General features: G+C 40.3%; 1 protein-coding gene across 1 annotated transcript in view; it reads left to right on the top strand.

Annotated features, from left to right (window-relative positions):
• The window catches only part of klf8 (Kruppel like factor 8), a 73,172-nt gene that overhangs the window by 38,359 nt on the left and 17,247 nt on the right, over positions 1-17,566 (top strand). Inside the window, exons 2-3 of the mRNA XM_028030398.1 lie at positions 1,810-2,127; positions 17,297-17,545. Of these exons, the coding sequence (XP_027886199.1) occupies positions 1,810-2,127; positions 17,297-17,545 (567 nt within the window). The remainder of the gene's footprint in view (positions 1-1,809; positions 2,128-17,296; positions 17,546-17,566) is intronic.

The raw sequence follows: 17,566 nt of genomic DNA, 5'->3' as shown, positions 1-17,566 counted from the left end.
TAAAGTATCCCCACAGCATGATGCTGCCGGTATTGTGTTTTTCTGTGATGATGTCCAGTGTTCGATTAGGGACCAAAATTGCAACATTTGTTATATTTTCGGCTGCTGCTTTCACACTACACTGTGTCAAACGAACCAAACCCTTTGAGAAACCTGTTCCGCCCTGTACCAAGCGCTGTACCAAGAATCACTCAAGGAGACGACATAAAAACTTCCTCCTTCACGAAATGTAAAGAAAAGTGGAGTAGCGTCAGAATTTATTGGTTATAATAAATTGTTTCTAGTATAACACCATGAGCCATTTCTTCTGTTAGTGCCAAATTTGTGTGTTTGTTGTGGTTTTATTTACCCAGAATGCCCTGTGCTTTAGTCCTTTTCCTGTTTTTGGAGCGCTCTCCAGTCCACCTGGAGTTCACATTTTGATTCAAACCGCACCAGAGTTCACTTTAACTGAATCAAGACTTGCTTTCTCTTTTTTGGTCCTCATCAGAGTTCAATTACGAATCCGCACCTCCCCAAACGAATCAGACTTCCTAGACAAATGAACTGGAGTTAGATTAAAGCAGATGAAATGTTAGTTTGCCTGCATTTTGTAGACCCCCAAAAAGCTTCATTCTGTTCTTATCTGATCAAAAGTCCTCCTTTAACAAGTTTGCTGTTCCTCCTTTGTAGCTTGTGGCAAACAGGACTTCCTATGACTTTCTTTCAACAAGATTTTAGATGTATTATAGAAAGTTTAAAGGGTATGAATGCTCTTTCAGGACACAGTTTTTTTTGGCACAAATTGTCTTCTGACGTTAAAAGGTTGCTCATGTTTTTTTGTTCTTTCCTTTTCCCCTTTCTGTGCTGCGTTTTTCCCAGTCTGCTCAGGAGAAACTTTAACTATCTGTATCTCTTCCTGTATTCATGTGATACAGTTGAAAAATACTGAATAAAAGCAGAAACCTTGCTTTGTTGAAGTAGAAGTAAAAGCGAACTGTTTAAACTCCAACTATTTCCTAAACCTGTAGACATATTCATCTCAAAACCCTTGAAGTTGATCTTTTTGGGCTTTACTCGTCAAAAGTTTCTGTTCCCTCGTAATTTGTGGGAGAGCTGATGATTGTCTGGTAGTTTAACTTATAAAGGAAGAGCAAATGGACAGCAGAGTAAGCTAGAGGAGCTGGGGTGTGTTGCTTCTCCTTCTGAATGTGTGTGTGTGTGTGTGCTTGCATCCCTTTGCCTTGGCACTCCCCAGTCGCTCTCTGAAGGGGTGTGTGTGTGTGTGTGTGTGTGTGTTGCAGCTCGGCTTCCAGAAAAGGGTGTGTCCGCCTGCCTGCCACTGAAAGGGAGGGAGGGGTCAGTTCACGGCTACTCCTCCCTGCTCTGTCTGTTATTTCTCTTTCGTTCTCATTCCCTCAGTGTCAGCCTCAGGATTTAGGCCTTTGTTTCTCTGCCTCTTCTTCTCTGCTCTCTTCTCTTACTCTAGCTTTAAATTTCCCCTCTCTTTTTAAACTGTGTGTGTGTGTGAGCCCTCTTCTGGCTGATTTTTAGAGAGGAGGTAAAGCTTGTTATCAGCTCTTTTGCCTTTAAACTCCAGCTTACAGATTCCTTTCTACCTTTTCCTTTTTTCTTGGTTTTCTCCCATTTTTCACCCCCTTTCTTTGGCTTCAAACTTTTTTCTTTACCTTCTTCCGACCCCTCCCCCCTTCCTCTCCTCCTTATCACCTCCTCCCCTCTCCTCCCCTCTCTCCACCGTCCTGTCCTCTGCATCTTCTGCATGATTTGTACCTTCCTAACTAATTGTCTGCCTCTCCTCCTCTTCCTCAGTGCCAGTCGACTCCAAAGCAGAAGAAGAGTGCCGCTGGTGCCCGAAAGAAGCAGAGGAGCCCGGCCAAGCAGAGCGCCGTGACCCGGCAGCCGCCGTCCTCACCTCCGCCCCCCGCCGCCCGACGAGAGCAGGAGGAGGAGGAAGAGCTGGTGACTGGGCCTCGGCCGCCGCACGAGGAAGAGGAGAAGCCGAAGGAGGTGGGGACGCTCACCATCAGGGTGAAGCAGGAGGAAACGGAAGAGGAGAAGGAGGCCCAAGGCCGGAGAGACATGCCCTCAGTACAGATCAAACCAGAGCCAGAGGAGATGGAGTGCACGGTGAGGAAGAGGAGGAGGGAGGAAGGAAGGAGAGGTGGGGTTTTGGGTGGAGATGATTGGTGGATAGAAGAAGTGATGGAGGAGAATCAGTTGGGTGTAGGTAGGCGTCAGCGGGTGTGGCTGCAGGTTCTGACGCGTTGGAACCTGTTGAGTCCTCACAGGATTTCAGATAAGATTCTGGTTTATTGCTCTCAGTTTAGCAATATTTTGTGATTTTTAAAAAATATATCTTTGGACGTTCCTGACTTTAGAAATCAGTCAAAAAAAAAAGAAAATCCAAACAGAAGGTGTAAAGATCCATCAGATCTACAAGACTCTGAGTGAAAGCAGTTAGGTTTACTTTTTTGTCTAAATTTAAATTAGCAAAACATTCAGAATGTTTATTCCATGAATGGCTTTTATACGAAACCAGAAGGTTCAGAGAGACAGTACCCCATTTTCTCTCAGTTGATTTTCAACCATTTATTCATAAATTCAACATAGTGAGTTCTCATCATGGACCAGATTCTCCTTTATTCTGTTCTGTCGAAGCTTTTAGAGTTTTACTCTTACATCTGCTTCTTTTGAGTCTGCTTGCTGCACTACAAACTTCCGCACTGAAGGGTGTCATTATCAAGATGATGGTAGGGCATACGTTTGGTGTGATAATTATAAGTGGTGGGATGGCATTAAGATTCTAAATCGAGTTAATTGCTGAGTCTGTAATTAATTTTTTGACAGAACGAGCAACAATTTCAATTTAAAAACCCATTTTGCTGCTAAATTATTGAATAAATAGACAAATGAGCTCAACAACAAAGATATTTATTGCTTTTAATGTTATTTAGGTTATTCCTCTATCAGATTGGTGCAAACTCCTATTATGCCCATTCAGCTTTCCCGTGTTTCAGGAACCCCTGATCATTTTTAGCATTGAGGACGTCTGTGCTGGTGCATCATGTTCAGCATTGAGATGCTATTTTAGGATAAAAATGAACTCGAAAAATCAATACAGTAGACATTTAGTATTCACAGTAGTGAAGGATTTTTTTCCTTTTGAATATTTTATATATGCTCAATTTAAAGAAAATCTGTGAACAGGCAAATTTCTCACAAATTATCTGGAGTTACCGTCCACAGAAATATCTGCAAATACTGAATCGCAACTAAGTCATAGAGATGCTGCTATTTTATGCATAACAATAATAATAATAATAATAATAATAATATTGCTTTGATTTGTATTGCTCTTTACAATAACCACTAAGTTAAACACTGCTTTGCAATGAGTACAATAAAATAAAACAGAAGTGACAGTCGAATAATAAAAAATGTCAGAGTCTTGAAGAGTTCTAGGTCAGAGGTCAGTCTTATTTCTAGCAGAAGTTTATTCCAGAGTCTAAAGTTTAACATCAATCCTAAACTGATTGTGCTTCTTAGAGTTTGTTAGCAGCATTCTGTACGTTTTGGAGGTGACTTAGTAGAGACTAGTGTATGCCAAAATAAAGGGTATTGTGTTGAGCCCAGTCTCAAAGTTATAAAAGTGTGGACAGCCTTTACAAGATCGTTATAGTTTAAAAACATTTTGGCTTTGGCCAGGAGCCATATGTGAAAGAAACACACCCTAACCACATCATTTGTTTGCAAAGTATCAAATTTGAGTAAATTTTTTTTTTTTACTTTAAGTAAAAAAAAAACTCTATCAAGTAAAAACATTTTTACTTGATAGAGTTCACCACTGTAAACTGTGGTGAGAGCTCTACAGACTATGCTGAGTTTCAAACTGCTTTCTGCCCTCAGAGACAAGGTGAGGGCAAGGTGCAAACAAGGTGAAGATGTTCTGTAAAGTCCCACTTAAAACCCTACAAAACCTCTAAAGAAATTGACCCAAATACGTTCATGAGCATATTAAGGTCACAACAAGTTTAAAAACACCCTGGCAACCTGTTTTTCCCCCTTTACCTTGAGTTTGAACCACCTGGAACATTCAGCCTCGATCAGAACATTGAAAACAAGAAAACATAAAACAAACTGTTTGATTTTGCATTTTAATTTGTACTTCTATTTGGATTCTACTGCTTCTAAAACCAGCACAAGTTCTTAAAAAAACACTTAAACATTTTTTGGAAATAAGTTTTTTTTTTTGGTGTCTGGAAAATGAACCATTTCAAAAACTTAAGGAAAAGAACTTCACAAATTAGCAGTGAAGCCCAACCCGTTACTTAGCAACCCAAGCTGAACTCCAGCGTGTTTAATCAGCTAGTTTTACTGCTGTATGCGCTGTACAATGGCTGCTGAAAAAGACAAGTGTTTTGTTGTTCACTTACCATCCAGAAACTACTTTCTGCATTCTTCTTCGTTGTGCAGGAGGCTCTACTTTTCCTTTTCAAACTTGTACGGTTGTATAATTGTGCATCTGTTTGCATCCGTTTTGACGTGCGAGTGTAAATTTTGAGTTGGCCAGCTGCAGCTTATTTGGATTTAAAGTGACAAGAGGCCCTAAAACAGCTCAATCTGAAAGGAGGTCAGAATCGGCAGAACTGATCAGACTAAAATCTCATCAGCTAAGATTGATTTTGCGCAAAAAAATGTAACCAACAATGTTTTGTGTAGCCCCGAGACCTACCCTCCCTGTTGAAGGAAGCAAAATACGTCACCTTTAAAAGACATTTGAGTTGTAACAAAGGAATCAAAGTGGATAGCTCATAAACACTTTATTTCTTACACCATCTTAAAATTCCCCCTTCTTGTTATCATTCTATCTGCTCGCCTGTTAACATCTTGCACCCTCATTATTGATGTGTGCTAATTAAATATAATCATAAGTACTGTCTGTACATCACCCTGCATGAGAACGCTTTTTAGCTGGTGCAGGCAAGTCGCTGCACATTAACGTTTCTAACTGCATATTGAAGTTGATAGGCTTTAGGACCATAACCTGTTATTATCAGAGCATATATGATGCAGGGCGTGAGGATTAATGATAAGGCGATGTTTGTCGGTCGCAGGCACGCAACAGCAGCCATTACCTCAGCCCCGCCGTCCAGAGAAGGGCTGGATGAGCGCAGAATATGTTGGAGGAAGTGGAAAAGAGCAGTAGGAGGCAGACAGGGATAGGTTTCAGATGGAGGGAGGAGATAGGGTGGAGGTGGAGAGGGTGTGGACAGTCAGATAAGAGCAGACTGCTGTCCATTTTGTCCTCCATGTTGCAAGATGAAGACACTGTTTTTAAAAGAGAATCCACCAGAGATGCTTACTGTTGTATAATGCACAATATATAATATAAATCAGTTTACTGCATGATAAATTAAAATGAACTTGATAATTTCCCATTGGACAATAATCATTAAAGAGATGTTCCCCTTGAATATCATTGAAAAATGCTGCAAACATGTTTGGTTTGCACTACCTTTTACTTTTGCCTTTGTCTCTCTGTCTAATCTAAATGATTAATATTTTTTTAATCAATCTTTGAGTTTGCATACTTTCATTGGTATGTCACTATTACTGTTATATTTGTTGAAAATATCGCAATAATTTTTGGAAAACCTTGTCATAGACCTAGGTCATAGTGACCTAGTAATAAGTAACACTTTTGTTACTTTTGTTAATCAAAATAAAGCCTGAATGTTGAGGCAGTGTATGTGTCAATAACTCAGAAGAACATGTTGGAAGATCAAACTGCACATTTTTCCAGTAAACAACAAACATTAACAACATACTGTAGTTAAGGTCATAAAACAGTATAAACAATACTGAGACAAAGACACAGGATAAAAATGACATTATATATCTTAATTGAAGCATGTGCACGTTTCAGACAGCGTCTTTAAAAGTTCCTATTGATAAAAAGTTGCTCAGCTTTGATGTTTTTGGAGCTTCTTCCAGTTTTTTTCCAGCGTTATGGAAAGACGGTTCTCTTTTCTTCCTGGGAAATTCTGTTGCAGATGTGCTGCTTTGTTTGAGATGATTGTTTGACTCTAGAGTACATTGGTGTTTGGAGAGACTCATGCTGCCTCAATGAAGCCCAGACCATCACCCTACCACTAGCGTGTCTTTGTCTAATTAGGCTGATGTAACCTTGAACTTTCATGCTGAGTCTGGGATGGAGCTTTTTGTGTTGCACAATCTGCATATGTGTTGCGATTGATGTTTACATGTTTTCTTGGACTTTAAATAGTTTGGACATGGCTATGGGCCTTTCCAGGCTGATATGAGGCAATAATTACATCTCTAAGGTTGATGTCTTTCGGTCTTGCCGTTGTAATGGTCTGCAGGATGACCCTTGAAATTATGTGTATAAATCTAGGAGCTTTGTTCAAAAATTGTAAATTTTGGAGGTGAATGAGCTTTAACTAACCCTACCATCATAAAATAAACAAATTACTAAAAAGTTTCAGGGACGCATCATTTCCTGTTTGGTTACACTGCTCCTGTAAATGTCATGGCTGGTCTTCGTTTAGCCTGAGCTGAAAAAACATGAATGTATTAACTGACCAGACTCAAGCCGACACATAGAGACCTTGTGCTGCACGTTTGCTAAATGCAGAAAATTGCAAGCATTTAAATGCCTTCAGCATGTTCCATCTGATGCAAAGCTGGGGTTTTTAAAGGATTTGTTTTAGCAGCCACTTTATTAAAAAAAAAAAAAAAACATGCAATAAAGGGGGATTAAATTTGCAACAGTTTGCATTTCAATATTTCGGGATAGTTTGTGCGTATTAGTCTGAAAGACATACATTTTTTCTAATTCCACATTATTTTGTGCTGGTGTTGCTTTCTTATGTGTTACCAGATATTGACCACTGTAATTTTGATGAAACATAAAGCAATGTCACACCTGGATCAGCTGCATCATAGGTCAGAGTTCTCAGCATTTATGACAGTTTTCCCTTAATCATAGACAAGGATCTGTTCGAAACGAAGGTCATAAATCTGCTCCTCCTTGAGATTGTGATGTCTTCTAGTAATGTTGGTGCAAAACAAGCTTGGACTGAGATCTAGCCCATCCTGAACTTTTATTGTCTCATTTTCTCTTGTGAAAAATCTATAATTATAATAAGAATTTGAATTAATGATGTCTAAAAACCCTTTAAATACAGATTTTTCTCATAATTGTTACTTTTAATATTTTCTCCGCTCTACTTCAATAAAATTCTACATTTTTAGTAAATCCAGTTATTCTATGCAGTTTAATGATAAAAATCACACCACTTTATGTAACTTGTGTCCTAAACAAACCTGTTATTAGTATTAGTAGGGTTACCCTAATATCTAGACACTGAGACCATGACGGTTTATCACAAAATCCTCTAATTTCAAGCAATGAAATGCCACGTTCATGCCGACAGTACCAGAGTTCTTCATTCATGAACTCTGTAATTCTACTGTAGCTGCAGATGGACTTAAAATAGTTGCATCCAAACTTAGAATTTGACCACATGAATTTTCGATCAAACTGTTATCTTCTGGCCACCGAGAACAACATTCGGAAACGACAGAAGGTCCGATGGATCGGAAGCAAATTTCTGATCAGAAAAACTTTGAGCAATTTCTGTTCACATGAGGCTGAAAGTGTTGGGGAATGGGGGAGGGTTCTGGTGGAGCCCCTTGTGTTGTGGTGTGGTTTGGGTTAGTGATGGGTGGGGGCTGGGTGGAGTAGTATTGCGTAAGGGATCATTAAGCAGAGGGCGTGCGTGTGTGTGTGTGTGTGTGTTGACCACACCTCTGCGGCTGACTCTAACACAGGGGAGTGGACTTTCCTGTCCGCAGATAAAGTCTCCAGGAAGTGGACCCTCCTGGAGTTCAGAACCTAAAACATCCTACTTAATACCTCAAAACCATCAGAACCATCATTATTATCGCTGTTATATGTTTACTCTGAAAGTCTGTGCCCTTGTGTAACTGCTTAAAAATGAGTAACACCACCATACAGCTGCTACATGCACCAGTGGCTTCCCACATGTTAGAGGCATGCAAACAATAAGCGTCCCACTTTGCTTCTCAGCAGGAGACGTTGAGAGCTCCTCTCTGGGTCCTGATCTCACCGGAGAAATGGCAAAAAGCTGTAAAATGATTAATGATTAGCTCCATTCAACTATACAATAAATACTGGGTTAATTATTTTATGTATAAATGCCATAAAGTTATAAAAACAACATTCATTAACTCAAAGACAATGCCGTCCAGAACCGCCATGCATCCAGCGGACCTACTGTTATTTGCTTATATTTATTTTGCAGCTAAATTAGAGCTAAAACATCTTGGCTGTGGTGAACTTTGAACTGTTTTAATGACTGCTTTGACACATTGTCAACTTTATTCAGCAGAAATTTCTCACATATATGAAGGGAATGTCTCAGTTACTTTTTCCAAGTAATTTCAAACTTTTATTTAAAAATGATCAGGAAATTAAGTAAAATATGTCACTAAACTTGGCATCTGATCGACCTATTAGCATTGTTAGCTCAGGCGAGGCTCAACTAGTAGCTGTATGGGAGAGATCTGAACACAGGTCAGCATTAGGCAGCGGTAGACATCGCTAAGAAAAAAGCTAACTGTGCTGTGCTACCTCTAGAACACTAATTATAAACATTTGTTCCGCTAATGCTAAAGCACTACATCAACATGGTATTTAGCTGAGGCTAATGCTAAAATGCTAACTTTAATTGAAGTTATATCTGTACTTGAAAGACTAGTAGATGATTCTATCTGGTTCCCTGCTGTCCCTGTTTTATTTTGTTCCTCTGTGTTCCTTGTTTGAAATAACGTTAGATGCTAAACTTTGTTCAACTGCAAGTTTACATTCAGTCAAGTAAGTCAGCGCTTTAGAATTTTAGAAAAATGTATTTAGGGAAAGGGGATAGGTGGATTTGTTGATGATTCAGAGGGAGGGATGGATGAATGATGGATTCACAAATGGATGGATGGAGAGATAATAAACTGATAACAGGTGTTTCTGGTTGATATGCTGATGATGCAAACATTGTGACGTTGGGTCACCAGCAGAGAAAGCGTTGATGATTAAACAACATGTCTGCTTCATGCAGGTTAATCAGTGTTCGTCAGTGCGAAGGAACGGGGTCAAGGGTCGTTCAGCTCATCAGCTGTGGTACTGCAGCACAAAAGAAAAGTTTGGGAGAAAATGATCTGGACACACCTTTATCTCACCTTCACCTTTCCCTCCATCATTCTTCTTCTTCTACTTCTTCTACTTTCTCTCACAAACTTTCTCACATAAATCCTCCTCTTCTCCCCCCCCCCTTTTTCTTTCCTCCCCTCTCTCTCTCTTGGTCGGCCTCGCTACCTCACCCTAATAGGATATGTCGGGGGAGGCTCTGCTTCCGCTCGCCCAGTCACCATGGCAACCACAGCTCTGGCGGGAGTTGCCAAAAGACTGTATAGCCCGACCCCCCCAAGCCCTCCTCATCCCACCAACATCCCCACCCCCAAACCCACCCCATCACTCCTCCTTTTCCTCCTCCACCTTTTCTCTCTCCTTTTCAAACACAGTCACAGTGAATACCTGCCAGCCAAACAGTGAATGGATCTAATCTGTGGTTCTCATAAGCACAAATACACACAAGCAAACAGCGAAGGCCTGCGTGTGTGTGGGGGTGTGTTTGCATGTGTGAGAGCTTCGAGGTCTATTTGCTGAGCGTTTACCCTGTATGAGTTAGTTAGTGTGTGTTTGTTTCCGAGCTTTCACCCCATTCAGAGGATTTCACATCCAGACTCTGATAGAGCAGCGACGTTTCAGGGGAGTTGGGGCTTTGCAGTGCAGATACTGGATGGATGCAGCTTTTCTCCTGCTGCTGCTGCAGGATGATGAGGATGATGATGGTGAAGATGATGTCATTGCTGGCAGCTCGCTTTTCCTACCCCGCAAGGCTTCCAGGAAGTAGAAGCAGCAGCCCTGATTGAGACAGGAAGCAGTTTGCGCACTGTACGTGTTGTTTTGGTTTCTGAAATGCGAGGGTTTCGGTGCAGAACAACTGGAGAGGCTGAGAAATGCTCGGCTCGCCTTTGATCCTTGGCAGCAGCGACAAACACACACCCTGCTGCTTTAATTGCCCCGGCAGACAGCTGTGGGGAACTGAGCTGCCGGCTTCAACTGTCATCTGCTGAGGATATTCAAGCAATTTGAGGCAAAAATGGTTTATATCTCTCGCAATAAATGTGGGGCTTGTTGCACCAAACCACTCAGGCTACATGTATTTGCATTGCTTGTAAAATCCAGAACATAAGAAGAAAAGGGGGAATTATTACCTAAACTGTTGGGAAAATGTAGATGTTCTATACTGAAAGTTTTATAATATGAATTATTAATATCATTTTTGCACAGAAAGACCAATTTCTTCTGCTTATTTTAATATTTTTAGCAGATTTTTGTTTTGCTAAGAACCTATATAATTTAAAATCTGAGATTTCTGGAGAATATGTTTATTTTTGATCAAAAACTTTTAATCTATTTGTATTGTTAAGGAGCACAAATTTAAATGAACCAATATTTACCTTTAAATATTTGTTTTATTTATTTATTCAATAATTTAATATAAATATATATATTTTTTAACAAATTGGCAAAAATGCACAATTAGGAGGATTTTTAAAAATGTCCTTTAGTATAAAATATTTTGTAAAAAAAGTTAACATCATGCTGAATATATGTCATTTTAAGTTTGTAAAGTATATTTTGAGTACTAAAAACAATAAGTACAATAGGAAAATGAATAACATAAGAAAGATATTTTTTTCTTCTTTTCTGTTATAACAACACAAAATATTAAATTGTAGATTAATAAATTGTTCTAGAAATTACAAAATAAATAATTTCAACTATTAACAGCACAAATTTATAAAATGTGTGTATTTTTTTAATAAAAAATGCATGATAAATTTAAATAATGAAATCTACAGTACATCATAATATAATTATATTATAATCGTATATGTATTTTCCTCTATTTACCAAATTAAACTAATTTTGAAAAGTTTTCTGCTTTAGTTAAACTGAGCTACAGTTTTGAAGGCAAATATATAGACCCATAAAATGTTTCTGGAAACATGGAACAAAAAATGTTTTTTAAGCTCAAACACAGCAAACAATCATGGCACACTTTTTGGCTTAATGTTTTAATAAGGCGTTTATTTTGTAGATATATCTATAGTGGGATGTACTGCGATGGACAAAAGCTGGTCTGATGCGGAGTCTTCATCAAGGATCATCCATAAAACCAGGATTATAGTTTTATTGTTTCTATATTTGCCTATAAACTGAAGGAGAACAATACCTACCAGTGGTGATCCAACAGAAACAGTCTGTTTCCTCTGGTTAAACGGAGGACTCGTCTCTGCCAGCTCTTCCTCTAATGAAGTGCTGAAAGATTTACTGTGCACCATGATTCAATCAAGATATTTTAATTATGAAAGGGATGAATACGGCGCAGGAGACGGGTGAAAGCGCTTGTTGCAGTGTTGTTTTTGGTTTTATCAGAGTGAAAAGACGAGTTCCTGCTTCCCCAGCTGTGCAGAATCTACATGTTTGCTGTTTGAGCTCAGATTGCTGTGGCTCTGGAACTGCTCTGCTGTCTGTTACTGTAGGTGGATGTAACGTGTCTCCCAGAACTCGTCTTTCCTGTAAGTCGTTACCTTGGAACAAGGAAGAAAGGGAACGGGAATATATTTGCAGTTTTAGAAGAGGGTATGCTGTGACTGTGAGTTATAACTTGAAAAACCCTCTGGTGACACTTTGACTGTCACTGAGGTGTGAAACACGGAGTGGAGTGACGAGTGATGAGCGAGGCCTCACTGTTGACCTCGTCATCGTCATAGTGTGGCAAGCTTGTTCGAACAATTCAGGAACAATTTTTACACAATGCTAATTATATATAGTTATGCAAATGTTAAGAAATTAAAAAATGACTCATCGAACAGCAAAAGTTCATCATTTTGCTGCCCTTTGAGTAGACTGTTTTATTGAAACATTTTCACACAGCCCGGTTTACTCCCCTTTCATCAAACTATTAGTTTGCCTAGAAAGTCTGATTCATTTGGGCAGGTGTGAATGGAGTTTTGATGTAGACCACTCCCGCTCCATTTCTGTTTACATTTCCTGAAGAAGAAATTTGCGCTCAGTGTCTCCTTCTGGGATGTTTATGTCGGTTTCTTCAGTAGTTCTTGGTGCAGCGCCCCTACAGGTGAGGAGGGGAGCAGGTTTTTAAAGGGTTTGGTTTGTTTGACACAGTGCAGCAAACCACAGCGGCTGAAAATATAACAAATGTTGTAATCTTGGTTCCCAGTCAAACAAAGTCTACCACACTATGTTAACTGTCTAAAAATCCATTCGTTGGCAGCGAGCTTTTCCTGCCCACTGCCAGAGTTTTCCTGTCAAATCACTCCAGATCGAAGCAAACCTCCATTTTTGGTGCGTTTTGGTGTGTAGTGAGCAACAGGAAAAAGTCTGGCCTGGTGGCTGGGATCAGTCTGCGAACAGGTGGATCCAGCAGGGCAGGAAATGAGAGCACAATGCTCTCACCTAAACACTGGTTGTAGCTAATTGGTGTTGGAGTGGATGGAGCTACGTCCGTGTGAATGTTGTCAGCTGTCGTTTCTTTTCTCTTCTTCTTCATGTCTGTATTGTGCTGTCCATCTATGCCCTTATGATCAAACGTAAAAGCAGCAGAGAAACCAGTGCACCTTCAAATGGAGGCATTCAGAAGGAATCTGTCTTAAGGATTCCTCCTTAGTGCCGCCGTTTGAGGTTTTTCTGCCCTGTCTCACTGGGACAGTAGGATGTTGGGATCTCACTGGTGTTTACCTGCTAGACACGATCTCAGAAAAATGGGCGACAGCCGGATGGAGAGATGGATAAATTGATTGATTGATTGATGGATAGACGCTTGGCCCGGCCTGTTTGGATGGATGTAATTATGAATGTGTCTCTGCTGGACCATCATCTTGATTCCATGTCGTCTAACAAAGAGCACAACAACAACAGCAGCATCAGAAGTTTAGTTGTATAAATAATCAAGCTGCCTTCATCTGGTTTGTGGGATTCATTCTGTGGTCAGTTGGTTCAATAATTATTTCTATTTCCCCAAGTGCTCCAAAATTACATAACCATGTATTCATTTGTTACCTTAAAATGACACTTAAAAATCCCACGTATACCAGTAAGCTACACAAACCGTTCACCATCCTTTAGTTGACCTCCTCTAACCTGACCAGTTTCTCTCTGTTAAATGCTTACAGTCACATCACTAATACCAAACACACACACACACACATGGTTAAAACGTCATTTAAAGCCACTGCCAGCTCTGAATACCTCATCCTTGTTCACATGCATTAAACGCAGTCATACGTCTTACATGTGTCAGCCGCCCTCTGTGGGCCAGCTGACAGCTGAGCTTTATTGCCCACCCGTAAATCACTCATTACCGGTACCAAACGTGTGGCCCCAAGTACAAGATGATTAAAGTCCTGCGGACGCTGAGGGAGCGCGTTCCTCCGCCGCCGCAGTCACAGCTGCCGGCCGCATCAGGCAGAGTTCGGGATCGCATGAATTAATTGCAAGATGAGGACCGGGTGACCCATTTTACGGCGGAGCTGTTGAATTGAGGAATGCAGGCGGATGAAGAGGAGCAACACATCACACTCAGTCAAGGGTTTCAGCTCAGAGCATCCCGATGTGGGAAGTTTATTGTGACTTAAAGTCAGTTTGATGCGAGTCTCTTTGACTTTGGAAAGTTCTTAGCAAAAGTTGAATTTGTTTATTTAATTGCCGTCAAAAGCCTAAAGGCTGTCTGGTAGAATTCCATTTCTTTATGACTTATCGACCTCTCGCAATAACACATTTTGCTGGACAATAAATTGTCCCAGACGTTATTGCAGTAAACAATAATATTCAAGTGATCTAATGGTAATGGCAAGAACACATTCTCAAAGATCAATAAACTTTACATTCTAATGAGCATTTAACACTGGAACTGGAAGACATTTGAAATATCCAAAATAAATAAATGAAACAATAAGTAAAATGAATTATGAAGTCTCTGTACACAAAATTGGCCAAAGCACCAGAATGAAGACATTCGTCATCCAGTTTTTGGTAGAAATTTATCATGCAATTAATTGACTTATCGCTTTTTGCAACATACCTAACGGCTTATAGATGCGCTGAGAGAAGAATGTCTGTCAGTAATACGCTCCAGCTTCTGCCAGCATAAACACAGGAGGGAGCAGCAACATGCTTTCTGTGGAATATTGTCTCTGGAAATCAAACTATATTGTCATAGAAACAGTCTTCAGTCAGAGGCTTCTTCAGAATTGTTGCAAGACTGACTGCTCCAGGGCATTCTTCCTGCCCACAGCAGGAACTCTTTGAAGATGCTTGGATGATATTAGTTATGTTTACTTTCCATCTTAGGATAAAAAAAAAAGATTTTTGAACTGAATTGAATAACAAAATGTGAAAAAGTTTAAGTTGTTTAAATATTTTCTCAAGACAATGTAATTTATTTGAATTGCACAAACTCAGTTTATATCTCCACATATGATTTCCATGAACTAACCTGTGTAAAAGCTACAAAATCTTTTTCTTTTTCTAATTTTTATCTCATCTCGAGTCCAGAAAAGATCCTCTACTCTTTGTTCGAGACGAATCCTTTCGGAGTCTTTGTTTGTGGATTTCTGCTCAGAATCGTCTGAGCAGCCGTGAGGAGAGGGGAAAAACAGGAAAAAAAGTACATGAGCGAGTGGGTAGAAAGGAAAGCTGCCGTGGGGATGAGAGGGTGAGGCACCGAGGGTGTGGTTGGTGTAAAGAGTGAGGGATGCTGAGGAGGGAGAGGTGGAGGTGTGGGAGAGAAAGGTGTCAGAGGTGTGGTCCTGAAAGAGAGAGAGTGAAGAGGGGGAGGGATGAAGGGATGAGATGGAGGGATGAAGGATGGAAAGGTGAACGGGCTGGGAGGGAGAAGGAAGAGAGTTGGTGGTCGGTGGAACGAGTGGAAAACATGGAGTCAGCTGATGGCTCTCAGTTTCCATGGAAACGGCAGGGCCTTTCCCACCCACTCCGTCTTCCTTCCTTCCTTTCTGTCTTTCTTTCTCTTGTTTCGTTCTCTCTTCCCTGCCTCGCTCACTTCTTTCACACTTGATTTTCTTTTCAGGATTTTGTTTCCGTTCTTCCTTCCCTTTGACCGTCTCACTATAATCGCGTTACGGCTTTCCTTTTTCTTTGGCCTATGATAATCCTTTTCTTATTTTCTTCTTTTTCTCCATTCTGTTCAGGAGACCTTTGTCAAGTTTTGAACAATTTTAGATTTTGAATTCACTTCAGATATACCTGTTGGCCTCTCCTTTCCTTTCCTCTTTTACGTCTATTTTTCTCTTCCTCTTGTCTTGTGAGCTCCTTTTTCTTTCCTCTTCTCTGTTCATTTTTGTTCTCTCCTGCTCAGTTCATCCGCAGAGAAAACAGATAATATATCCGACACAAAGAGCAGGTCATTAGCACTTTTAAATCTCCATTCGCAAATTTAGTTTTGGAGCTGGAAGAGAAGACAGACTCATCCCTTTAAAAGAAGTTAATCTGTAACAAATTCAACCAAACATGCAGAACAAATAGTTTCCTTATTACACTCTTGTTATTTGCATAGACGTCCAGGTGGATATCTGATGTTTACATGTTTGTTAATCCGTTCACCTTTATAAACCCAGCTTCCAGCTGAATGCATGACCTGATAAAAGGGTGTAGCAGAGCCTCCACCCTCTCCTCCTCGCCCAGAGCCAAACTATGCTCAGCTCAATTGGATGGAGGCCAATTCCTGGACTGGAGGCTCACTGCTGTTCCCTCTTCCACTTCTCTCTCTCTCTTTCAGCCTGTACCAGTCTCTCTCCATACCCATGCAGCCTTCTGTCTCTGTCCGTCTCACTTTCTCATCCACCTCCCCCTCTTCCCAGCGTTCCACACAGCAGCCATTGTTCGCTGTACTTTGGGGCTGCATGGCAGCTGAGCCCTGGGTGGTTGGAGAGGAGAATCGGCGCTCCATTCCTCTAAGGAGGCTCAGAGAACGAGGGCTTATTGGATCCCCAACGCCGGCATTCCCGCTTCCACTGCTTGGGAAAAAAGACTGAATATGAAATGACACGTTTATAGAGGCATATCGCTTGTCTGATGGCATCATTTCTGCACCGTTTTCCAGTTTAAATAGTCTGCCTTACTAAAATTCCCTTTATTTTGAATCTCGTTCTGTTTCACTGCAAAAACACAAAATCTTACCAAATATTTTTGTCTAGTCTAAATATCTATGCAATGAAATAATACAAAACAAGAAACTTTTCATCAAAATAATTATTGGATATTGATAAAAAGTACAAGTTCTCCTGGCAGATTTTTGACGATAACAGGGGGAAATGTCTTGCTATGAGTGAAATACTCTGCCAGTGGAAATAGTCTGCTGTTGTATCAACCTTCCAGACCTCCCAGGTCTTCTGGTTCTGGTTCTGCTCTGCATTCCCAGAACCGGACCCAGACATTGAAAAGCAGCATTCAGCTTGTATGCTTCACAAATCTGGAACAAACTTTTCAGAAAACTGCAAAACTGCTGAAACAGTGAGTTCTATAAATCAAGACTAAAAACCAAATTGTTTAGAATTTTTTTTATTTAATAATTGGAAAATATATACATTCTAGTCTGAACTATAAATGTAGTTGTCTTATTTTGCCACTGTACTGTTTGTTTTGTTTATTTGTTCAATGTGATATGTTTTTATCACATAAAGCACCTTGAAACTTGACTTTCTTCTTTCTGTTAAGATTACTTTCTGAGGTAAAAGGCCTTTTTATCAAGACAGAACTTGACACTGATTAACAAACTTATGTTTGGTAAATGCCTACCGTACAAAACTTCATTATTTCATGGGAAATTTAAGAACTAGGCTTTGGTTTCTCAGAATTTCTGGTTTTAAAACAAAGAAGAACATAAACCTTTTATAGTAAGAGAAAGCCCACATTTTCTTGGGAAAAAAGCTACAAAAGATTGTTTGAAAACTTCTGTCATTATTGATTTGTCGTGATTCACATTAGTAATATAATCTATTATTTAATGCTGTATGTCATATGATATGTCTAATGTGTAAACAACGTCTTGTTTTAGTCTAACGTAGCTCTTCCTCTCCTTTTTCCCCCCGACAGGCGGACGTAGGTGATGACTGCTCCCAACCCACAGACCTGAAAATGAAGTCAGAGTTCAAGGCGGAGCCGTCTTCGCCTCACTCGAGTCCTGCTGAGGACCAGACCGAACCCGTCGACCTGTCGCTCAATAAGCCTCGCTCTGCTTCCACAACGAGCTCCACGGTCAATCCGGCGCCCAGCAGCGTCATGTCCCAGCCCGGCCTTTCAGCCACGCCCGTTCCCTCCACGGTACAATCCATAGGCTCGATGGTAAACACAAACTCCTGCCTC

The sequence above is a fragment of the Xiphophorus couchianus genome, chromosome 11, assembly GCF_001444195.1.
Source record: "Xiphophorus couchianus chromosome 11, X_couchianus-1.0, whole genome shotgun sequence".
Taxonomy (NCBI): domain Eukaryota; kingdom Metazoa; phylum Chordata; class Actinopteri; order Cyprinodontiformes; family Poeciliidae; genus Xiphophorus; species Xiphophorus couchianus.
Note: the sequence above shows the minus strand (reverse complement) of the source record. Positions and strands in the feature narration are given on the sequence as shown.